The sequence below is a fragment of the Colletotrichum phormii genome, assembly GCF_030913505.1.
Source record: "Colletotrichum phormii strain CBS 102054 chromosome Unknown BDP81scaffold_4, whole genome shotgun sequence".
Classification (NCBI taxonomy): Eukaryota; Fungi; Ascomycota; class Sordariomycetes; order Glomerellales; family Glomerellaceae; genus Colletotrichum; species Colletotrichum phormii.
This window is the reverse complement of record NW_026851446.1, coordinates 1231224-1253997: the sequence shown is the minus strand read 5'-3', so window position 1 is coordinate 1253997 and position 22774 is coordinate 1231224. Positions and strand designations below refer to the sequence as shown.

General features: G+C 53.9%; 6 protein-coding genes across 6 annotated transcripts; 2 read left to right on the top strand and 4 right to left on the bottom strand.

Annotated features, from left to right (window-relative positions):
- Positions 1-793: 793 nt before the first annotated feature.
- Positions 794-3108, top strand: BDP81DRAFT_391093 (phosphatidylinositol-specific phospholipase C; the record flags this gene model as incomplete). Its single annotated transcript, XM_060587506.1, has 2 exons — positions 794-2486; positions 2591-3108. 2 exons carry the CDS (start codon positions 794-796, stop codon positions 3106-3108), a joined length of 2211 nt encoding a protein of 736 aa, XP_060448987.1.
- Positions 3109-3434: 326 nt separating this feature from the next.
- BDP81DRAFT_469192 (uncharacterized protein) lies at positions 3435-4992 on the bottom strand. Its single transcript, XM_060594517.1, has 2 exons — positions 4561-4992; positions 3435-4503 (listed from the first exon to the last, which is right to left on the bottom strand). Exons 1-2 carry the CDS (start codon positions 4582-4584, stop codon positions 3616-3618), a joined length of 912 nt encoding a protein of 303 aa, XP_060448986.1. The 5' UTR covers positions 4585-4992; the 3' UTR covers positions 3435-3615.
- A 4435-nt stretch (positions 4993-9427) lies between these two features.
- Positions 9428-11298, bottom strand: BDP81DRAFT_419929 (histidine acid phosphatase). Its single transcript, XM_060589809.1, has 2 exons — positions 9671-11298; positions 9428-9615 (listed from the first exon to the last, which is right to left on the bottom strand). The coding sequence occupies exons 1-2, from the start codon at positions 11078-11080 to the stop codon at positions 9502-9504; spliced, it is 1524 nt and encodes a 507-aa protein (XP_060448985.1). The 5' UTR covers positions 11081-11298; the 3' UTR covers positions 9428-9501.
- Positions 11299-13815: 2517 nt separating this feature from the next.
- On the top strand, positions 13816-16320 carry BDP81DRAFT_458523 (uncharacterized protein; the record flags this gene model as incomplete). The annotated part of the gene is made up of 1 exon (XM_060593424.1): positions 13816-16320. The coding sequence occupies one exon, from the start codon at positions 13816-13818 to the stop codon at positions 16318-16320; it is 2505 nt and encodes an 834-aa protein (XP_060448984.1).
- A 410-nt stretch (positions 16321-16730) lies between these two features.
- Positions 16731-20353, bottom strand: BDP81DRAFT_419925 (uncharacterized protein). Its single transcript, XM_060589808.1, has 5 exons — positions 20129-20353; positions 19841-19992; positions 18626-19778; positions 17805-18573; positions 16731-17734 (listed from the first exon to the last, which is right to left on the bottom strand). The coding sequence occupies exons 1-5, from the start codon at positions 20266-20268 to the stop codon at positions 17198-17200; spliced, it is 2751 nt and encodes a 916-aa protein (XP_060448983.1). The 5' UTR covers positions 20269-20353; the 3' UTR covers positions 16731-17197.
- Positions 20354-20599: 246 nt separating this feature from the next.
- Positions 20600-22274, bottom strand: BDP81DRAFT_403812 (pyruvate dehydrogenase E1 component). Its single transcript, XM_060588892.1, has 4 exons — positions 22065-22274; positions 21815-21948; positions 21296-21750; positions 20600-21237 (listed from the first exon to the last, which is right to left on the bottom strand). Exons 1-4 carry the CDS (start codon positions 22194-22196, stop codon positions 20729-20731), a joined length of 1230 nt encoding a protein of 409 aa, XP_060448982.1. The 5' UTR covers positions 22197-22274; the 3' UTR covers positions 20600-20728.
- Between the last annotated feature and the right edge of the window lie 500 nt (positions 22275-22774).

Below are 22774 nucleotides of genomic sequence, written 5' to 3'. Positions count from 1 at the left end.
TAGAAAGAACCCTGTGTCGACATCCCACATCATCCCTGGGATGGGGGCAAAAGGGGGACTGTCACTGGACGCCTCAGCTCACCACTTCCCAGTCCTTTCCCCGCTACCTCGACAAGCTGCCACGATTCGATGCCCAGTTCGAAGAGCTCGAGCGAGCTTTATACCGGTCCCCTGGAGAGAGAGAGAGAAAAAGGAGAGCCACTCAGCTCCAGCCTCTGACCGTATCCCACCCTTGCCAAGCTGAAACGTAACTGGATTTCTATTTTTTGCCCAAGCGGCGTAGCGGGTCAAAAACAAGATTGTTCCTCCTCTCATGGCGTTTCTTCCTAGGTCCCTGCCCATGGATCATCACCCACGGAAAGCAGCGACTGGACCTCTTTTTTTGCTGGGGAAGGGAGCTTGGGGCGCGGGTTGACGTACTGCCCACATATTCACAGTAGGACCTTCGGGACAGCGAGCCGAGTAGGTAGGTAGAGTAGGTAGCTTGGCTTTTTGGCTTGACTTACGTAGCTCCTGTAGCTCTCTCAACTTGGAAACCTTTCTTGACCTTTTTTTCTGCAGTATCACAAGCTCGCGCTACCTGTGCCTAGTGGCTGATTGATACCGGGACACGAGACGCGGATTGTATCTCGTGGTTCAGCTTGCATCAGCCATCGTCTCACTATTCTTATTCTCTCACTCTTCTTCATCGCAAACCTATTCCTAAACACCCTTTTTTGCGTCTTCTCTCACCCATTCTCTCTCTCCTCCTCCTCACCGCCTCATCAAAGTCATCACCACTCCAAAACAGATCATGGCGGACACAACAGCACCAACAGCACCAGCACCGGCACCGGCAGCTGCAGCTGCACCGCAGGGTACCATCGTGTCCGCAACATCGGACCCCTCCAGGCCCTCGCTGCGGTACCAGGCCGGCGGCGGCGCCAGCGAGACGGAGCGCACCGTCAAGACGCTCGGCGACTCGGTCATACCGCACCTGACAAAGATCTTCAACGTCCACGCCGGCCAGGACGACAAGAAGTGGCACAAGGAGCAGATTGCTTCGTTTGTCAAGAACGTCCAGGCCGAGGAGACGCCTGAGTGCCTGGTGGCCAACACGTCTGAAGCGGCAGCACCACCAGAGGAACTCGACTTCAACGGCTTCCTCAACTACATGACCTCGTCCGCCTCGGCCATCACCCGCCCCGTCCACGAGGAGGACCTGTCGTACCCGCTCTCAAGCTACTTCATCAGCTCCAGCCACAACACCTACTTGACGGGAAACCAGCTGTACAGCGAGTCGAGCACCGACGCGTACAGGAACGTGCTGGTGAGGGGGTGCCGGTGCATCGAGATTGACGTCTGGGACGGCGATGATTCGGACAATGAGGATGGTACCTCGGTGAGTAGCAGTGATGAGGAGGCCGTTGCTGCGGCTGCTACCTCGGGTCAAGCTAAGCCGAAGAAGGAGAAGAGGAGCAAGCTTGCGATGCTCAAGGATAAGATGCCCGGTTCTCTGGCGAGTAGGCTGGAGAAGACTTCGTTGGGGAAGAAGATGGATGAGAGGATTGAAAAGTCTACGAGCCCGCCGACGGAGCCGGCCACGGCTCGGTCAGCCGGTACTGCTGCCGCAGCTGCTGCCGCTCCCGCTTCCGCCTCCGTCCCTGCCACCGAGAGCACTACCGCCACCGCCGCTGCCACACCGAAGGAAACGTCAGTCGGAACGGAGCAACCGCCGCTGCAGAAGACTCCCTCGCCGAGGATGTTCCCCATCGAGCCCCAGGTCTTCCACGGCTACACCCTCACCAAGGAGGTGCCCTTCCGGCACGTCTGCGAGACGATCCGCGACTACGGCTTCCACTCGGCTGACACGCCCCTTATCGTCAGTCTCGAGGTGCACTGCAGCGCCGAGCAGCAGGAGATCATGGTGAAGATCATGGAGGACATGTGGGCGGGCCTGCTCGTCCCCACCCCCGACGTAGACGCCACCGAGCTGCCGCGCCCCGCGGACCTGATGGGCAAGATCCTCGTGAAGGTCAAGTACGCGCCGCCGCCGATTGCAGGCGCAACTGACGCACAGGAAGACGACTCGGAGGAAGACGGCAAGACCACGCCGCCGGCAGCACCACCAAAAAGCAAAAAGGCCGCGAAACCCTCCAAGATCATCCAGGCGCTCAGCAGGCTGGGCGTCTACACCCGCGGCGTGTCCTTCAAGTCCCTCGCGCAGCCCGAGGCCTCGATGCCGACGCACATCTTCTCGCTATCGGAGAAGGGTGTCATGGAGGTGCACGAGAAGCAGGGCGACGCGCTCTTCCACCACAACCGGCACTACCTGATGCGTGCGTACCCGTCGGGCCTGCGCATCGGCTCGTCCAACCTCGACGCGGCCGTCTTTTGGCGGAGGGGCATCCAGATTGTCGCGCTCAACTGGCAGAACTGGGATGAGGGGATGATGCTCAACGAGGGCATGTTTGCGGGTACCAAGGGTTATGTTTTGAAGCCCGAGGGTTGGTTCTCCTTTCTTCTCCCCCCTTACAGCCGCCTTTACTCTCATCATCTTTTATTGTCATAAAGCACCCAAAGAATATTGAAACTGACATACAAACCACAGGATACCGATGCCTCAAAACCGGCTCAACCCCAGACCCAGCATCACCCACCACCCCGCAAATCACCTACAAAACCCTCGACCTCCAAATCGACGTCCTCGCAGCCCAAAACCTGCCCCTCCCGCCCGGCGACACCCGCATCTCAGGCTTCAAGCCCTACGTAAAGGTCGAAATCCACGTCGAGTCCCCCGAAGAGCGTCTCCCGGGCGCGCACATCAAAGACGACGGCCGCGAGCGCGAGAGCGAGTTCAAGGCGAAAACCAAATCGAACCGCGGCGTCGACCCGGATTTCAAGGGCGAAGCGTTGCAGTTCTCCAGTGTGCCGGGCGTGGTGGAGGCGTTGACGTTTGTGAGGTTCACCGTTAGGGACGATGAGATTGGGCGGGATGATTTAGCTGCGTGGGCGGCGGTGAGGTTGGATCGCTTGAGGGCTGGGTATCGGTTCGTGCATCTCATGGATTGCGAGGGACGGTTGACGGACGGGGTTGTGCTTGTGAGGGTTACCAAGAAGTTGACCTGAATTTTGTGATTCTTCTCTTGAGAGGGGATGTCGTGAATGGGCCGAGGTGTTTCCATAGCATAGCATTATGAGCATTCAAATTTGGAGCATCCTTATCAGGTTGTGACTTTCACTGTCCCATTACAAAGCTCACTCGTCATCGGATCAATTACCTTGACTCGCTGTAGATTTTAGTATGGACTTGAAGATGGTACAGCTCATACAAATTACATGGGCCCAAGCAAGTTCCGACACCGAGAAAGATCATATATTCAAAGCGGATTATCGGGCACTCACAAAAGGTCACTATTATTCACTTGCTAATGTCAAAACAAGAGTCACGGGTGGTGTTCAAACGGTATTGATATTTCATTCAGAACTCGCTAGTACATAATCATCATCAAAGATGAGAGAGGGCTTCCGCACAAGAGCATCCTCTTCAAGACAGAGTAATATTTTCCACCACAAACATCCCGATACAAAACACGAGAGAGCTACTAGAAGCACCTAGTAGTCATCGTTGTTGTTTCAGTACCCGGCGTTCTCCCGCTTCGACTGGCCCTTGGACTCGAGCTTATCGCTGTTGAGCAAGTCGCCCGCCTTCTCGAGGAACTTGCCGACCTTGCTGTCGCCGCTCTTGTTGTTGCTGCCGTATGAGTCAGAGGTATCGTTGTCCCTGCTGCTGCCGTAGGAGCCCGTGTTGCCAGAGGATCCGTAGCTGTTGTCGTTTTCGTTGTCCTTGCGGGAGGATCCGTAGGAGCCCGTGTTGCCGGATGAGCCGTAGCTGTCTGAGGTGTCGTTGTCCTTACGGGAGGAGCCGTAGGATCCAGTGTTACCTGACGATCCGAAGCTGTCGTCGTTGTCACGGCGGGTGGTGGAGGAGCCGTAGCTGTTGTCGTTATCGTTATCCTTGCGGGAGGATCCGTAGGAGCCCGTGTTGCCGGAGGAGCCGTAGCTATCCGAGTTGTCGTTGTCGCGACGGCTGGAGCTGGTGTTGCCGTACGACAGAGAGTCGCCGCCGGCGAGGTTGGAGGAGATGGAATCGTCTCCGTAGGACGAGGTCTTGTTGCCGGAGCCATAGGAGTCGTTGTCTGTCTTGCGGGAGGAGCCATAGCTATCAGAGGTGTCGTTGTCCTTGCGAGACGAGCTCAGGCCCGATGAGCCATAGCTGTTGTCATTGTCGTTGCGGGAAGAGCCGTAGGTGGAGTCGTTGCCGCTGCGGCCGGTGTTGGAGGAGCCGTACGAGTCGTCATTGTCGCGGCGGGTGGAGGAGCCAAAGCTGTTGTCGTTGTCGTTGTCACGGCGCGAGGAGCCGTACGAGTCCTCGTTGTCGCGGGTGGAGGAGCCGAAGCCGCCAGTGGTTCCCGAGGTGCCGTAGCTGTCCTCGTTGTCCCTGCGGGAGGAACCGTAGTTGGACTGGGGACATTGTTAGTGAGGGAGGCTCGGGTATTGTGTACTAGATATACCACTTACGTCGTCGTTGCCGCCGTAAGACATGATTGCTGTGTGAGGACTGAGAGGTGGTTTTTGGTTGTAAGATGAGTTGGAATGGGGATGATGATGAGATGGTTCTATAAGCTATAATGACACTCGATGAGATTGAGGGGTCGAAGGGTATTTAAGAATTCAGATCAACTTCAGGCTGTGCCATGATGCCAATTACACTCTCACATGCGTTGGACCCTGTTATTCCAACCATCCCCTAGGACTCTCCGGGACCCTCCTCGATCGACAAGGCAGTGGTCCATCGAGCGAGGGTCGCACGCTAGGAAGACGCACGTTTACGCCATACCTGGCACCCCGTCATCCGCCTGTTGGGACTCGGGAGTTGGGGGCCGGGAAAGAAGGAACGAGAAGTGTAGTAGGAAGCTTGTTTGGCCACTCAGAGAAACCGGCCTTTGCCTTGTCTAGCTGAAGGGGGTGGGGACCATGGGGTGGTAATTTGGGAGACGTTGGACCATGTCGCGCCACTTGGCACGTCAATTGGAGAAGCGCTTGTGGTATGCGTGTCCTAGGACCAAGTCGGACTAGGCCAAGATGTTGCCCCTTCAGCTTTGGAGGGGTGTGTCTTAGATGGCCAAGCGGGCAGAGCAGGAACCAGGCTGCGGGATAGAACTGTATGAAAGAGGACTATATCCAACGAGAACCTTGATTTTCCCCTCCTGTGCGGGCGAAGGAGAAGGAAGGGTTCACGGTCAGCCCGGAAAGCATCGTCATGAGTGAGAGCAAATGCCGTCTTTTGCGTCTTGTCGTGGGTGAAGAGTTGATAGCAACCAAGGCGTTAGCTATCATCTCGAAGTCTGGTACGGAGTTGCTTGCACGGGTAAATGGCACCTGGTCCACCGTTATGTCGTCATTCCGGAGACACATCTACGCATCCCTCGAACTGAAAGGTGGGATCGAGAAGCACCATCCTGACGGGCGTACTGGAACTTGCAGTTGACGTGTCGGCAGCGCCAACGTGCCAGCGATGATGTGCGAGCAAGGCACGCAATAGCCTCATCCGCAGGAAAGCTGGTGACACTACTCTTGATGTCTCTGGTCGTCGTCGTACGGATACCCCGCCACAGCTAAGGTAGGTACTCAAGGTGTCGAGCTCACAGAGCTTTGGCGGCACTAGCTCTGCCAAGAAACCTGATTTGAGCAACCATGGGACGGTACCAAGAGAGAGCTGGCGTCTTTTTCCTGCTGTAGTTGCACATTAGGTAGACCTGCCCGGTTTTTTCGGCATGGCATCACATTGGTCTGGAGGAGACTGGAAGCAGGCACGTCGGGAAGCGGTGCTTTGGTGTGATTTGAGATGAATCGGGCTCCCTCCCCCCCTTCCCTTTTCGCCATGTTCCCGTCCATTTCCTTCCTCAAAGTAGCGGAAGAACGGGACAGATGGGGGACTTCCTACCATGGATTCGGCGCTGCCGGCGACGTCAACTGAAACCCCACCTGTGCATCCAATGGTTGGATGGAGACGGTGGATCGGCCTGGACTCCGGTACGGCGGTACCCCACCCGCCAGCTCGACAGGGGTAACTGCGCGCTCTCAAGGTGCAGAACTCGCTCCCAACGTGCCAACCAGTGCCAACAACAGTTACAACACCATCACCAGCTGAGGTTTGCGATATTACCTGCAGCTGGGCTAACTGCTTAGCTGGTCCAACTGTGTCTCCACGTGCGCCCGGCGATTCGACGGACCCCGCCAGAGAGGAGAGCTCCCGGCGCGACGGCGTCTTTGATTTGGCTGGAGACGATGCCGACCTGTCTTGTTGTAGACTGTCGTTGAATGTTGTCATGGAGCTTGCCTATTTCGAGACAGCCTACCCCGCGATGTCTGGAGCTATGACCTGTCGTTGGCACGTTCTGCGCTCCTGGCGGCCTCCCGCAACGACGACACAGGCCTCTCGATTTCCCGTTCTTAATTGAATGTCTCTCCTTGAGTACCTAAAGAAAATCATTGCAGACGCTAATTGACGGAGTAAAAGATTGAGTCTTGGATACTCTGCGTTGAAGATCATAGCTTCATTGTCCAATAAAATTGAACGTGTCCGAAGGTAGAGAGGTGATTTCTGACGACTTATCGTTACTCTCATACAAGCTAGTTCTATTCATCGTCATCATCATTATCATCATCTCCTAAACTATCACACCCCCGCCATACTGAAACATTGAGAACATCCTACAATTCCTCGTTCTTCATCAATCCGCGTGCGCTCTATTTGAGGCAATGTATGGCTCGTGATAAAGGGCCATTCTTACCTGTTGAAGAACAAGTCGCTTACATTGCCGTCCCATTCAACACTTTACTTATATCCAACTACTCGACGCGAAGATGCACCACCACATTTCATCCTCGGAAGATAGTGAAGCAAGGGACAATAAATTCATATTCCCTAGCCCTACAGGCTGCAACGATCGCAATGCTCATCATCTAGCGCAATCCGGGCATACCTCAAGGGCACTAACCTGCGTAAGGCGTGCAGATGTCACTCGTCCAATGTCCGAGCATGCATGTTAAGGCTGGCCTTCACACCACCGGGAAGCATCTCAGCCCTAGTAGCTTCTTGGGATATATCAGATACCGAGATGCCCCCTCCAGCTCTTGGCACGTACAAAGTCCGATCATGGCAAGCGCGAAAAATGCGCAAGATGACGGAAGACGACGTTTCGTTTGACACGATCAACCTGCGATAACATCGAGCGTTACTACAGGAGTCTCTATACTCTTTGATTGAAACAGGAGCTTCTAGATTAATGGACCCTGTATTAGAATCCTGGCCATAAATGTCAAAATATCTCTACTTCTAAACAGACATGTAACACGAGTACATAACATCGCCCATGAAAGGATGGTCTCCGACACACTCGACACAGACATCAACGAAAAAGGAGAAATTCCACAGAAAAGCTATGGTTCTATGTAGAGCGTGGCACTACTCGGGGTCCAGTGACCTGCCACTTGTCTATGGACCCAACACTTTCTCCTCTATCCTGTGAAGCAATTATCACTACTTTCTCTCTCGACAATAAACTTAGTAACACTTAACGTGGTTGATAAGCGAGTGGATCAGACAAGCGAGTGGATCAGCCGACCGCGACCAATATATCTTCCACCCTTCATAGGCGTTACGCCACAACCAAGCATGTCATCACAAAGTAATGAAGGCCAGCTAACCTTAGCGGTTCAGGCTATCAAAACGACACCAAATCTTAGTATCCGAGCGGCATCCCGGATCTACTCAGTACCCTTCTCAACCTTACGCCATCGTCTAAGGGGAAAGTTATCACGACGCGACACTATGCCTAGATCGCGGAATTTGACTACGCTTGAAGAAGAGAAGCTAGTTGAGTATATTCTCGACCTAGATTCCCGATCATTCCCTCCCCGCATTAGAGGTGTGGAAGAAATGGCTAATCGACTGCTCGCCGACCGCAACGCGCCCCCAGTTGGGAAGCGCTGGGCTTCGAACTTCGTCAAGCGACAACCACAGCTCCAGACGCGCTTTTTTCGCAAGTACGACTACAAGAGGGCCCAATGCGAAGATCCAAACGCCATAAACGCGTGGTTTCGCCTTGTGGCGAACACAATCGCGAAATATGGTATTGTGGACTCTGATATCTATAACTTTGATGAGACTGGGTTTATGATGGGCCAGATTGCATCTGGGATGGTCGTCACGAGCGCCGAAAGGCGTTCAAACACGAAAATGATGCAGCCTGGTGACCGTGAATGGGTTACAGTCATTCAGGCCATTAGTTCGTCGGGCTACAGCGTCCCGCCGTATATCATCGTTGCAGGCCAATATCACCTCTCCACCTGGTACACGGAAACCAATCTCCCACGCGACTGGGTCATTGCAACGTCTGACAACGGATGGACAACAAACGAAAGAGGCCTAGATTGGCTCCAGCACTTTGATCGGCATACAAAACTGCGTGCAACTGGCAGTTATCGCCTCCTCGTCGTCGATGGGCATGAAAGTCACCACGCTGCCGACTTCGAGATATATTGCAAGGAAAACAATATCGTCACACTCTGTATGCCGGCCCATTCGTCTCATCTGCTTCAGCCCTTAGACGTTGGGTGCTTTGGGCCACTAAAGACGGCTTATGGTGGACAAATTGAGGATAAGATGCGCCGGGGTAATACGCATATTACAAAGGAAGACTTCTTCCCTGCGTTTCGCGAGGCTTTTGCCCAAGCTATTACGGAAAAGAACATTCAGGGAGGTTTCAGAGGGGCTGGGCTTGTCCCTTTGAGTGCCGAAAGTGTGCTTTCAAAGCTTGATATCAGGTTACACACTCCAACACCTCCAGGATCCCTCCCAACAACACCCCCTGCGTGGACTTCTCAGACGCCAAACAACCCAACAGAAGCATCTTCTCAGTCTGAACTCATCAAAAGGAGGATCTCCCGCCATCAGAATAGCTCACCAACTTCAATTATTGAAGCTGTTGAGCATCTATCAAAGGGGGCGCGTGGATTTATGCACCAGATTGCGTTATTAAGGTCTGAGAACAAAATCCTTCGTGAGGAAAACAACCTACTAAGCCGGCGCCGGAGGGCTAAGAAAACACGTCTCAGATAAGGAGGAAGTCTTACTATAGCTGAGGCTGAGGACCTTCAGTCGCAGAGAGAAGCAACAGCTCAGATCGAGGAGGAAACACGCCGGAGTAGTGGTCGCCGACCGAGGACCGAGACGGGCCAACGGCGATGTGGCGTCTGTGGGAACACTGGTCATAATGCACGAACATGTCAATTTGCTGAAGAAATGTCTGAAGAAGAGGATCTTAAATAGTTTCAATTGAATTACTTTTCTTAGTGCTGCGTATCGGTCGCAAATGTGCTGTGGTCGCGGTCGGCTGATCCACTCGCTTGTCTGATCCACTCGCTTATCAACCACGTTAGCGGTTATGGCAATCATTAATATCCTGCCGGCTCCGGCTTGACCGGGAAGGCGGACGCATCAGTGTTCCCACGGCACTGGTTCTTCCAGTCAACAGGTGTGTACCTGTCGACAATAGACTTGAAAGCGGCCTGGGCTCAGGTCAGCTACGCGCAATCATTTCACAAAGGGGGTCTGGAAACTTACCAGAGTACAAAAGGACTCATCGCCTTCAAGATGGTTGCCGGCAGCCTTGCAGCCGGGGATAGTCACCGGCTCGTCATTGTACCGAACCCTCACGTAGTAACCATCTAGCTGCTTCCTCTCGGCATCTGTCAATGCAGGGGTCGGCTTACGACCAATGCCTGGCGGAGCCGCACCAGGCGCCTTTGTGCTAGCACGGCCGGCGGAGAACCATGAGCCGAACCAGCTCCCATTCTTGGGTGTCTGCGTTTGACTTGGTGGGACCTTGGAATCGCGGAACATCTCAACAGCGACATGGCTCGTGAAAGGAGGCCATTTGTCTGGACCAAAGGCACCCAGGCTGGCTAGTATACCCGCGAGGGTAGTATCATGGCAGCCACTCATACCAAATCTGATGGGCTTGGGAGCTGCACTGGCTTGCTTGATCTCGTATGCTCCGTCTGCCGGACTGTGTTCGACGCTTCCGACCATACGAGCAACAATATCGCCCATTAAGCCACCTATGCCAAGCGTGCGATACTCCTGGCTCTCGCCGTACCCGCTATACCATTCTTCTACACCAATTCTCTCGATGATGGAAAGTACCTTGGGATCGTAGAACTCCGAGGGTAGCTTCGTCTTCGGGCCGTGTGCGCGTGATGCATTGATGGTATCCATGATACCGCTCAACCTTGGCTTAGAATCGACTGCGATGGGTTGATCCTCTTCCATCCATTTCCCGAGCTTCTTATTCAAGTAGGCCATCTCTGGAGTATTGTTCCATCGGTCGGCAGTTCGCTGGGCGAAAGCACGGGCGAGAATACGAAATCGCCGGCAGTGGGTTTCGTTGGGAAAGAGAGTCTCGTCTGGTGGTACGCGCCCTAGGATTGTGAGCGCGGGGAGATCAGGTGCCCGGTGCCTGGCTGGATATAGGCCAGAGATGGCTTGTTGGAGAGACTCCAGAGCTCGCGGGACCGGCGTAGACCTAAGGTATAGAGACTCCGCGTCGGTGAGGTCTGCAGGCAAGAAGCCGAGCCGATCGACGTAGAGATCACGGAAACGTCTTCCAAGGTGGTGCGTGGTTTCCCGGCCGCGGTCCGTAAGCATGCCATGATCACAGATATCGTCAAGCTCGCCATTGGGGCCGGTAATAATTACGGGATTGTCATGAGAAGCGAATCCCTCGAGACGCCTCTTCCAATCGAGGTATGAGTATTTACCGGTGTCCGGGTCGAGAACAGCATCTCGGAGGTGGCGAACGACACTGCAATAGGGCCAGTACCCTGGAAGGCCGGTGTTGGAGAATCGAGACGTGACGGGAGTTCTTTCGCCATGGCGGAGGAGGATCTGCACGAGCTGGAGCTTGAGCTGTGGAGGGTACAGCTGGCGCAGCTCGGCGTCGGTGTAAGGTTGGCGAGGTTCAAGGGTAGTCATAGCTTCGGAGATTATTCTACGACTCGGATAGATGGAGGAGATCAGGGAGCCCGGAGGAATGTTTGCGAGACGAGGCCAGCCGGGGGGGAGCACAAAGAGTAAGCTCAACAAACAGGGCAATGCATGGGACGACGACAATAGTAATGGAGGGTGGGAAACGAAGCTCGAGAACTGTTTTGTTTGTGTTTGTGACAAGACGTTGGGGAATCTGTTTGGCGAGGCGGTTTGGTCTAAGCCTCCTTGAGCTACCTTGTCCTTACCTACCTGGATGCTGGAGGTTGGGTACCTTGCCTTACGTACTCCATGCTCCGTACGAAGTACTTGCAAATCGCAGACGATGCACTGGATTTCGCGGGGCAGGGGTGCGCCATTGAAGCCGGGCCAACATTCGGTAGCAGTCGCGGCCGCGGGCGGGTGAGGCTTCCATTTCCATTGGGTTGGCAGCTTGGCACAGCAATGACGTCCCTCATAGGTATAAAGGTACCTCGGGAGACGCAGGTGCAACGCGGGTAAAGGTCTCTAGCTGCACCTGCAGATGTGTCTCGCAATTAGTGGGGCGATAAGAATTCTTATCTGATGGAAAGGCCAAAGTCCAAAGTCCAAACAGCACTGAGGCTCCAGTTCCGTCCGTGGGTGGAATTGGAAGCCACGAAGCGCAAGGTAGAAACGTGCTTTGTGCTGGCTGGCTCGGGAGAGATTGCTGCGTCGGGCGCACCGCACATCAGCCCAAGCAAGAATCTGGAATCTGTAATCACCATGGAACGTCCAAGCAGGCCAATCTGAATCCTCGAACCTCGAACCTCGAAGTTTGCAAGTTTGAGGTTACCATCAGGCCATTCGACCGAGCTTACTTTTGCTAAGAACACCTTATATCCGCATGTTCTCAGATACCCGAGGGTATGCTTTTTAACCACCATACTCAAGTCTCAAGGCAGGCAGGCATCTTAGGCAAAGAGACATAGATACCCATCTACTTGGATCACATTTATGCATCCATGGTGAATCGACGATGGATGTTTATGTCGACACATGTGAAATTGGTGTCCTCCCTGTCGTCCTACACTCCTGCTACCCGTTGGTGCTGATGGCATTTCTCCATATCCCCTCCACAATTATAGGCATCAAAGTCAACCAGCAAGATCGATAGGACGGGCAAGCCTGACAAGCTGACTTAGGTTGGGCCGATCGACATGGCAATGCCGGATCATCGGGTGCCGCAGGGTCCGTTGCTGCCGGCCGACCAAGTGGGTCAAGGGCATTGGCCAATGACGCAGGTTCCAATTGGTGGCTAAGACATGGTGGGGCAGAGGCTAACACTGAGACGGCGCATGTGATTATGTCAGTGGCATTACTCTGTACCTTAGGGGCAGAGGAAATAGGTAAGCAAGAACCTTGGGAAAAAAGATACGCCCGCTAACTGTTACACCTAAAAACAAGCATCGCTCGCTCAGTCAATGAATCGCAGCCTCAACCTGGACGTGGGACGAGGTACACCCATGCGATTGGATCGGCCAGAGCGCCCCTGATGCAAAAACAGCGCAACGGCGGAGAAGAAGAAGACGAGGACGAAGACAAAGAAGGAAAAGAGAATGTCCATGGCTTATTTCACGTCCCACACACTGGCCTTGACAGAGCAAAAGCACAGCTGTCCGCGCAACAACCTTCCATTAATTGCCGTTATCCGTGCCTCTCTGACAGAAAGGACGGTCCGGTATGGCGAAGCAAATGTCGGTCGAGCGCGGAAGAAACAGCAGTGAGATGAACACACAGCGATCTCTAGTCTAGCCGCTTTTGATATTTGGCAGCGCGAGCCTGAGCCCCTTCCTGACGGAGATCTGCACGATGTGCAACCGAGAAAGGATGCCCCTGGTTCCCGGGCGAGGGAGGCGCAGCTCTGTGCATATCAGACTTTTGGTCTTTAGCACCTACCGTCTACGCAACTACTACGGTACGCAGCGGGAAGAACATCAGCAAGCTTCCCTTCCGTGCTCCAGTCTTCAGGTTGTGTGTATGTGTGTGTTGGCTATTACCCACACCTCGGACTGAGGCGAGGGTGGTACCTTGCCTTTCCTCCATCGAGTTTTCTGTCAAGGCAAGGCACGCACGCACGTCAAACGTAAGGTACATTCCTTAGTCCTGACGGATAGGTAGGACGGGAACAAGTGGACACACGTGGGTTGCCCTCCGTATAGATACGCGGTTAGGTACACTGCTTTTCTAAGTAGAAAGGTACGAATACCTTACGCACCCTACTACCGCTAGCTTCTCTTTCTTATATCACTTACGCGGTGCTTCCCTGCCCCTGCTCCAGTTATCTGGTTCGTCATTGCCGAATCTACATCTTTTCAGATCGGAGTGTTGTACTGAATCATCGTTTCCAAACACCACCATCTCGTCACACACACAACCTAAAGGCCCTACACCTCAGCAAGGCACATTTCTATCCTTTCCCATTTACTGGGTCACATCCCTTGACCCAGCTTTTCCCGAGACTCTTGAGGTCCTTTTTTACCTCGCCGTGTCGGTTTTGGCCTCTTGTTCAGGTCAATCTCCCGTACTGACCTCGGTGCAGCACCGACTGGTGTCCACTCTCACTCTTCCCAAAAAGGCCATTGAGCATGTGCCATTGAGCTAACACCCGGAACGCCCGGCTGCAAATTGCGACTTTTATAACTCTTATACACCCCGCGATTCAACAACTCGATTTCTCAGCACGTTTGACGGGAAAGTTCACGATGGTGGCCATGTCTCAAAAAGAAGGCGTCAGTGAAAGAAGGAGGTCTCCGTCTCCGACTCTAGAAAAGGTCCCGTCTGAAGATCCGGTTTATGGTGACGATGACCAGGATGGCGCCCAGTCCGTCATGCAACCTGCACTGAGTGTTGCTGCAACTCGACTCACTCTACCACAAACATCTAAAGCTGAGAAGGCTGCTGCATTGGAGAGAGAGAGGAAGTCGTCCGGGCTCTTCCTACCTGTCATCACGAGTAGTGACGATTCCGCTAGCTCGCCAGAACTAACGCCCTTCCCCGATGAGATCCCTACCAATTTCGAGACCGAGTCGGACATACCCATCTCGCCAGCGCCGCCTCGCAGACGAGAGTCTCAAAAGCTCCAAAAAGCTAGGCCAGCACCGAAGGAAGACCTGCCTTCACCATGGCAGTCAAGTCCACCGAACATGATATTTGGTGGTGGGGACGGTGAAGCGCCCAAGAGCGCCCTCGAATCCGTGTCCTTTGGTCAAACTAGACACAAACGCTCATCATCTACGGGAGCCGATGCGCTAAAGAAGTTTTCGAATGCTTTCTCTTCGTTCCCGGCTCCTTCGGCAATCTTCAACTCCTTATCTTTCTTTACTGCCGCCGCAGAGAAGGCGGAACCGAGAACGACGACGACGACTGAACAGCGGAAATTTTCCCTGGCTCAGAGTAGAAGGCCTTATAATAACACAGCTGCCATTTCCAGCGGCGCCAACGGCCTCCCTCGTGCGCAAACGATGGCCAATGAAGCATCCAGTAATCGCCCGTCCGTATCATCTGGGAGACCATCTACCACAAGACCACGCATTTTGAGGCGAGTTACATCCGATGACTCGCTGCTGTATCACTCACTATCCCGCACATCTTCAATCGGGGATGACGATGGCAGGTTCGATCACGTCAGAGAAATGGCCAATGTGAGGATGAAGGCAATCAAAGACAGTCTGCCCGAGAGACCGACGTTCAAAATGCCAAGCCTACCCAAACTTGGATCGTCGCTCAAACTCAACGAGGATGCAACGGGCAAGGCCATCCCCGAAGCCCCGGCACCCAAAGTTGACAATGACGGACTCTCAACTCTAGACAGAGTGCTGGAGACTTTGACTGGGGATATAGTGATTCTCGGCGGTTACCGTGGCTCGATTCTACGATCAGCAGAGCCTCCGCACCACCAACTATGGGCTCCAGTCAAAATCGGACTCAACATGAGGAAGGCGGACTTGGAGGTCGGCCTTGACCCCGAAGACGAAGAGTCAATGGAAGAGCGCATCATTCCATCAGGCATGCTCCAAAATATCGGCCCCATCGACATCTCCAGGAAGCTGTTCAAGAAGATTGCCGCCTGCGAGAACGTTCGGAAAGGAAAGCTACGTTTGCATGATTATGGCTACGACTGGAGACTGAGCCCTCACTTACTATCACGCAAAATGGTTGAGTTCTTGGAAAAGCTGCCATGCAACCAAGGGGATTCAAAAGAGCCCAGAGGCGCTCTTGTTTTAGCCCACAGCCTTGGTGGCCTCATCACCCGCCACGTCGTCAACCAGAGGCCGGACCTTTTCTCAGGGGTGGTCTACGTCGGTACACCTCAGCGGTGCGTCAACGTCCTGGGACCCCTGAGAGACGGCGACGCAGTCCTTCTCAACGAGAAGATCTTGACTGCGCAGGTCAACTTCTCACTCAGAACATCCTTCGTGTTTCTGCCCGACGACGGCTTCTGTTTCGTCAACAAGGACACGAAGGAGGAGTATAATATCGACTTTCACGACGTAAACGAATGGATCAAATATCGCCTCACCCCATGTATTGAACCTCCGCTGCCCCCACTAGTACCAAAGGAAAAGTCGACAACGTTCAGCTCTCTGTTATCGGTCCGCAGTCGCAGCTCAAGCGAGAAAAAACAGAATCACATCTTGCCGCCATCGATAACCGACGCGGCCCGGAGAGTAGAGCACGTCCGCGAAGGAGGCATCACCCCACAGATAGATGGCAACAAACCATCGCCATTCATAAAGGGGGCGCCTAGCACACCAGCGCCCCCTAACCGCGCCAGAAACATCGCCTATCTCGAGCGTACCCTCGCCGAGGTCAAGCGGTTCCGTCAAGAAACACAATTCGATCCGGCTCTGTCAGAGGCCAACGCATATCCTCCTCTCGGCATTATCTACGGCAAGGAAGTCCCCACCGTCTACGCCGTCAAGGTCAGCAGCCGTGAGGCCATCTGCCATGCACAAGCCTACGACGACCTCATTTTCCGCGCCGGGGACGGCGTGGTTCTCGCGCGCGAGGCGCAGCTGCCAGAGGGGTACGAGCTGGTGCGCGGTGGGCGTGTCAGCACCGAGCGCGGACACTTGACCATGCTCGGTGACATGCCCGCCGTCGGCAAGGCGTTGGAGGCTGTGATTCGGGGCCGAAGGAAGGGCATCGGTATGGGAAAGGTTGCAAAGGAAGGCGTTAGTAAGAAGGGGGGTGTCGCTAGAGCTTAGAGAGTTTTCGTCCGGCCCTTTCGAGTTTTGTATCCGTAAAGCGGATAAGGTTAAAAGCCGAATTGTATTGGTTTCTTGAGCCTCACTTTTGTCACTCTTGGAACCGGGGGCCGAGTGTTTGTATAGCTTGTCGAAATAGAGTGGGATCAAGGTACTACAAACTACAAGCATCTTTATGATACAAATCTTTCAACAATCATGTCAGTATTGTTCTTGTCTACTAATGGGAAATCGTGTTAAAAAAATAATCCAACCCATCTTCTGGTACTAGTGTCACAACTGTCATCTGCATATTTATAAATGTACGAAGAAAAATGTCCGATGCAAGTTATTCTTGGCAATGCAAGTGGTAGTGCAAGTAGCAAGGCCATCCATCACAGAGGAAAAAAAAAGCCAGAGAAGTAGAATGTGCAAGAAAAATTTAAGAAGCACAAGGCACAGGCACAATGACGAAGACTGCACATGCATCTGCCGGCGCGGCGGCCGCATGCAAACGCAAAGTAAATCTACACAAGACCTTTTTCTGGATCGACGCTTACACATATCCCGCGGGACTGCGCTTTTTCTCCTCGTGAGACGGCGAGACATGCGAGATAAGAGAAGCAGACCCGAGCCAAAAAAAAAAAAAAACACTGGACGAATAAGTATATACATGCCATTCGGCTGTGAGAAAGATATGGCATGTGTCTCCTTATTTGAACACATTTTGCAAGTACCTATGTATGCGAATTCGCAAACTAAAAAGCCATGCTCCAACCTAACCCCTTTCCCGTCGTGATGAGCGGAAGCACCCGCATGTATTGCAATCCCTTCCAGAGCCATGTAAGAACGCCATAATTCGCCAAATCTCTCTCATTAAAGAGTCAAAGCAATGTGATTAATATTCAAAGTCATCATCCGCCGCGGGACCCTTGCTCTTGGTCACGCTCTCCTGCTTGCGATACATCTCGGCCACCTGGCGACTGGACGTAGCCTCGTCAGCCTTCTTGTCGTCGCGCACTTTGATGAAGCGCGGGAAGCGCAGACTGATTCCCTTCTCACCACCAGGGTCGACACCTTCTTTGCACCCGGCCTTGTAGCGCGGGCTGAGCGTCAAATCGGCCGTCTTGACCTCCCAGACGTAACGAGGCTCGAACCACACGTCGGGCTGATGTTGCCCGCCCGAGGAGTGTGCGTAAAACGGCTTTGGCCGGTCAATGACAATGTCCGAGAGCTGCTTGTGCAGTTCCTCGAGGACGGCCTCGGAGAATCCCGTGCCGATATTGCAGACGGTTTCATACGAGTCAGACGACGGGTTATAGCATGCCAAGAGGAAGGAGCCGTAGACAGATGTACGCTTGCCTTTGCCGTAGTATGCACCCAACACTACGAGATCAAGCGAGTCGCCGATGCCGCTTAAGTAATCCTTTTTGATCTAAAGATATGCAGTCAGCACGACAAATCATCGGCGCAATGGACATCTGTAAGGGATCCAAGCGGCTTACCTTCAGCCAGTTTCGGCTCCTCTTGCTGGGCTCGTACCCGCTCTCCGAGCCGTCCAGCATCTTCACCATCAGACCCTCGCAGGACGCCTTGACACTCTCGTCGAGGAACACTTGGATTTGCTCCAATTCCTGTCCATCCATGTGTGTAGCAAGAGAAAATTCACCCTCTACCGGTGTAAAGGCATTCAGCAAGAGCTCGCGACGATCCCTGAGCGACTTCTCAACGATGGCCTCGCCGTTGAGATAGAGGAGGTCGAAAGCAAAAACGCAGACCTTGACCTTGACATCCTCGATTTTGACGTCCTTCTTCTTCCGCGTCATCAGCTGCTGGAAAGGAAGGACCTTCTTCTCGTCGACATCCCACGCAACTGTCTCACAGTCAAGGACGAAGCTCTTGGTATCCTCCTTGACCCAAGTGTGTAGCTTGGCAAGGATATCGGGGTACTTCTTGGAAAGATCTTCCGAGTTACGGGAAAAGATGGCAGCAACACCATTTGCCGCAGCTGTCGTAGCGCCCGGCAAAGATTGACTAATCTCCTCATCCGCGGACTTCGCGACATAATGAATCTGCGCTCGTTCGCCGTCATACTTGTATTCACAGGTGAAGGTCTGGTTCTCAAAGCGGTCCAGAACTTCAGTGATAGCTTTGGTTGGTTTCGCCAACATCGGCTTCAGGGGCACGCCGGGCTTCAGCTTGCAATGCTCGCGCAAGTTCATGATGCCGTGTTCCACCATGGCGGGGATGACGACATCGTAGCTCGGAAGTTCACTATGAATGCTTAGTACGAGAATACGGGTAATCGTAAGAGCGAACCACGAACCTGTAGACTGTCTTGAGAACTCCCTCGGCCTGCTCCACGTCAGTCGTCTTAGGTACCTGACCTTTGGCGTCGGCCTCATGGAAGACCATAGCTTGAGCCAAAGACACCAGAGCAGACCTCTCAGCCAGTCCCAAGCGAAGCTTGCCCTCGAGGAATCGGACAAGATACTTGGCCTCGCTGGGACCGCCTTTGTCCTTAGTGATGTCCACCTTTCCAGAGGAATGTGAGTCGGCTGCTGACAGCAGCTTCTTGATGGCATCCACCTTACGGCCTTGGGCACCATTGCCGGAAACAGTAGCGATGCCCATGAGTCCCTTGTGAACTCCTCGTATTGTTAAAGCTTTGGGCTTGAACATGGTCGGCTGCGTCGATCTACTCTTGACGGCAACAAGGCCAAGATCTCCAATCTCCTTTTGGTCCTGCTTGATGACTGCAAGACTTCTTCCTGTGGATTCGCCAATGGACTTCATGATGAGCGACTCACCAATACCCAGCTCAATGCCAGCGTAGTCAGGAGCCAGCTTATTGATCATGAGCAGAACAGTGGGAAGGAGATCGTCGGGGGTCAACCGCAGGACCTGTCGGAGGAACAGGGAGCAGTGTGCCATAATCTCGAGCCGCTTGGTCGTGAGCTCGATTAGAGAGAAGGTCGTACAGAGCGCGGCATAGGGAACTGGTTCGCCTGCCTTCCAGTCGGGATACGGGTCCTTTGTTTGGGTCTTCAGTTTCATCTGCACCTTTTCCAAGGTCTTCTTCTTCGCTGCCGTAGGCTTGGCCTCCTCTTCGTCGTCTTCGACTGCGTCATCTTCTGACGCAGTTTCCGTTGCATCCTCCTTATCGTCCTCAATGACAGGTGTAGGGGACTTGGCGGCTTTCTTGGATTGGGCAGTCTTAGGTGCGGCTGCAGCCTTTGCAGACTTCGCTGTGCCGTTCTTTTTGGCCTGAGAGGTCTTCGGTGATTTTGAAGGGGACTTGCTAGGAGCTTCGTCCATCACTTCGTCTTCGTCCTCGTCCTCGATGACATGCTTGCGGCCTCTGCGGGGCCTCTTTGTGGCAGGCTCATCATCCTCATCCTCTTCGACAACCTCATTCTTGACCTTCGGGCTCGATGCTTTAACAGCGGGGCTCGGGCTTCTGGTACGTTTCCGTGGCTCTGTAGTTGGTACATTAGTCAATTGAAAGATAAGACTTATGGCGTACAAAGTCAGAACATACTACGAGGAGACTCCCGTGTCTTGACGGCGGCTTTGTCCGAGTCGTCCCCCTTCTTGACCTCCTTTTTAACCTCCTTCGGAGCTGCCTTGGTGGCGAAGCTCAGCTTGCTCTGCTGAGGCTCAGGCTTGGGTCCCTTCGCTCCGAAGAACTTCCTGTAGAGCTGTCAACAGGCATTCTTGTAAGCCACATGATAACTGAGATTGCAAAGTTCCGTTGCATCTGTGGCAGTCCTAGGAGCATCGATTGTCCTTTACACACCCCAACGTTGTCTGAGATGGCTTGACGTACCCCAGCGTCGCCTGCTTCGGCGCCATTTTGATATCTGGTCGAGTGTAGACAGTGAAGAGTCGAACTCTACTTTGAAACGCTGCCCGGAACGCGTTTCTTTGACCGATTGAATTGCTCACAAGGCGGGGAAGGGCGGACATGAAGGTTGTGGAAAGACTCTGGGGAGCCTCGCCGCGCTTGGAGCAGAAGAATCGCGTTAAGAGCTCCTGCCTGGTGACGCGAAGAGGACCCGCAGCTGCACGGACCCATATAAACTTTCTAGGCAGCATGGGCAGGCAGCGACCTGGACCATCGCTGTGCAGCTTTGGGCAAGTTTTCTGAACAGCCCTGATTGGGCCTAATGCACTGGAAGAAGACTGGCCGTTGTCGGTCTATCGTAAGTGCGCCATGCCGAGAGGAGCTTTTCAATTCCACGAGCAGGCTTATCACATCACAGCGCGCCAGATTTCACAAATGGGGACCAAAAATCTTGTCGAACCAGGAGGATATCTGCAGACCCTGGCCATGTTCAGATTGTGACCACTTCACCCTCTCTAGCTAGTAGGTATTGTACAATAGGACAGAAAGGTTAGGAAACAATTATTCGTCATGCGCAGGAATTTAGTGGAAGTAGTAGGTCTCGTCAGGGGTGCGGCCGCGGATGAACTGCGGCTCGGTACCGGGGACGTAGATGTCCTCGTAGAGAATCTTGGGGGTGGTGTCGGGGACGGCCATGGCCTCAGCAGCGGCAACCTCCTCGTTGACGAAGCTGCGGGCCTCCTTGTCAATGGTCTTGAGCTCGTCCTCAGTGACAACCTCCCAGTCCATGATCTTCTGCTTGAGGCCAGCAATGGGGTCGTTGGTGGAACGCATGCGCTGGATCTCCTCACGGGTACGGTAGGTGGTACCGGGGTCGGACATGGAGTGACCACCGTACCGGTAGGTGACATACTCGAGGACGAGGGGTCCGTTCTCGGCGACAGTGTAGTCCTTTCCGTACTTGACGGCGGCCTTGACGGCGAGGACGTCCATGCCGTTGACCTTGAGACCAGGGATGTACTGGCCACGCTTGTAGTAATCCGTGAGGGCCGAGGAACGGGCAGCAGCGGTACCCATACCGTACTTGTTGTCTGTAGATAGTCATTAGCAAGACGGACGTGATAGCCTTCCAAGGGGACCAAAACTTACTCTCGCAGCCGAACAGGGCGGGCAAGTTCCAGAGCTTGGCCATGTTGAAAGCCTCGAAGACCTGACCCTGGTTGCTGGCACCGTCACCGTACAGGATGACGGAGGCGTTCTTGCGGCCAGTGTACTGGTGAGCGAAAGCCAGACCAGCACCGACAGGCACCTGTGCACCGACGATACCGTTGCCACCGTAGAAGCCCTTGGTGAACATGTGCATGGAACCTCCCTTGCCGTACGCAATACCCTCGCGGCGGCCCAACAGCTCGCCGATAATGGAGCGAACGGTACCGCCACGCATGTAGGCGAAGCCGTGGCAACGGTAAGCAGTGATCAAGTCATCCTCGCGGGTAAGAGCGTGCTCAATGCCGACGGCGACAGCCTCTTGACCGGTGGACAAGTGGCAGAAACCACGAATCTTCTTCTCCTTGTACAAACGATCGGCGGCCATCTCGAGTTGTCTGCGCAGACGGTAAGTAAAAAGCTGAGGCAAATGCGTTTTTGCGGAAACAGGATTGTCCGTACCTGACAACAACCATATCCTTGTACATCTGCTTCAGTTCCTTCTTCGTGACATCGAGGGTGTACGGCGGGGGGTCGAGCTGGTAGGTCTCGAAGCTCTCATCGCTCAGGGTGATCTGGAAAGGCTCATCGTCGGACTAGAATGGCGTACTAGGTTAGCAGGATGCAATTGGACATGCCTCTATATCCGAGGGCGTTTTGTTGTCGCAACATATCCGACCAATGTGGCGACGGGAAAAGAGCGCAAACTGACCTGGGGAACTCCCTTCTCCAAAGTTGCCGATGCAGCGTTGGTGGTGACGGACCGGGATGCAGCAGCAAAAGTGGCCGGGGCGCGAGTGCGCAGAGGCACTGCTCTGTTTAACCTGATCGCGCGGGAGAACATCGTGGGGGTGGTGATGATGGAGCCTCCGGACGATGAGGATGAGAAGTGTTCGGGGGAAGGAGGGTGATAACAAATTATTTGGTCGCTGGAGCTCCGAAAAATCGCGGCGTTGGTTGGGAAGGGAGCTGCTGCTTGTTGAAAACTACTAGTCCATATACGGCTAGCCTACATACACGTGACTCTGCCTCAACGGGATTTGCGAGGTGTGAACTTCGAGGCGCTGTGACTTTGGCGGGCCCGGCTTCCAACGGTCGGTCATATTCTCGCACGGGGTCCCATCGAGTTCGCATTCAGAGGACAAGCGAGAGCGGCCTTCGGAGATAGCAAGGAAACAGAGCCTAGCAATGGGGCCAATCGCCGCAAAAATCCAAACCCCTACCTAGGTACTCCGTCCGTGAGAAGTGTAGAGCAGAGTACCTAAAACAAAATATGGTATCCGTACGGATTCCCTTCGAATGGACATGCTTGATTCCACAAATTATCAAGTCCGACGGGGCCAATTCTTCCACCATCCTCTTGATTGATAGGATCGATCTAAAAGACCACAATGGAAGCGGCTTCGTACCTTGCTGATAGAG

Bases quoted from the DNA above. Each gene is read 5' to 3' on its own strand.
- BDP81DRAFT_469192 (XM_060594517.1), bottom strand. From the start codon at position 4,584: ATGTCTTACGGCGGCAACGACGAC. The intron at 4,504-4,560 runs GTAAGTGGTATA...CAATGTCCCCAG, and splicing joins CTTACGGCGGCAACGACGAC to TCCAACTACGGTTCCTCCCG.
- BDP81DRAFT_419929 (XM_060589809.1), bottom strand. From the start codon at position 11,080: ATGACTACCCTTGAACCTCGCCAACCTTACACCGACGCCGAGCTGCGC. The intron at 9,616-9,670 runs GTAAGTTTCCAG...ACCTGAGCCCAG, and splicing joins ATGAGTCCTTTTGTACTCTG to GCCGCTTTCAAGTCTATTGT.
- BDP81DRAFT_419925 (XM_060589808.1), bottom strand. From the start codon at position 20,268: ATGTCCGCCCTTCCCCGCCTTGTGAGCAATTCAATCGGTCAAAGAAAC. The intron at 19,993-20,128 runs GTACGTCAAGCC...ACAGCTCTACAG, and splicing joins CCGAAGCAGGCGACGCTGGG to GAAGTTCTTCGGAGCGAAGG. The intron at 18,574-18,625 runs GTTCGTGGTTCG...AAGCATTCATAG, and splicing joins GTTCTCAAGACAGTCTACAG to TGAACTTCCGAGCTACGATG.
- BDP81DRAFT_403812 (XM_060588892.1), bottom strand. From the start codon at position 22,196: ATGTTCTCCCGCGCGATCAGGTTAAACAGAGCAGTGCCTCTGCGCACT. The intron at 21,949-22,064 runs GTCAGTTTGCGC...ACGCCATTCTAG, and splicing joins TGGAGAAGGGAGTTCCCCAG to TCCGACGATGAGCCTTTCCA. The intron at 21,238-21,295 runs GTAAGTTTTGGT...GACTATCTACAG, and splicing joins CGCCCTGTTCGGCTGCGAGA to ACAACAAGTACGGTATGGGT.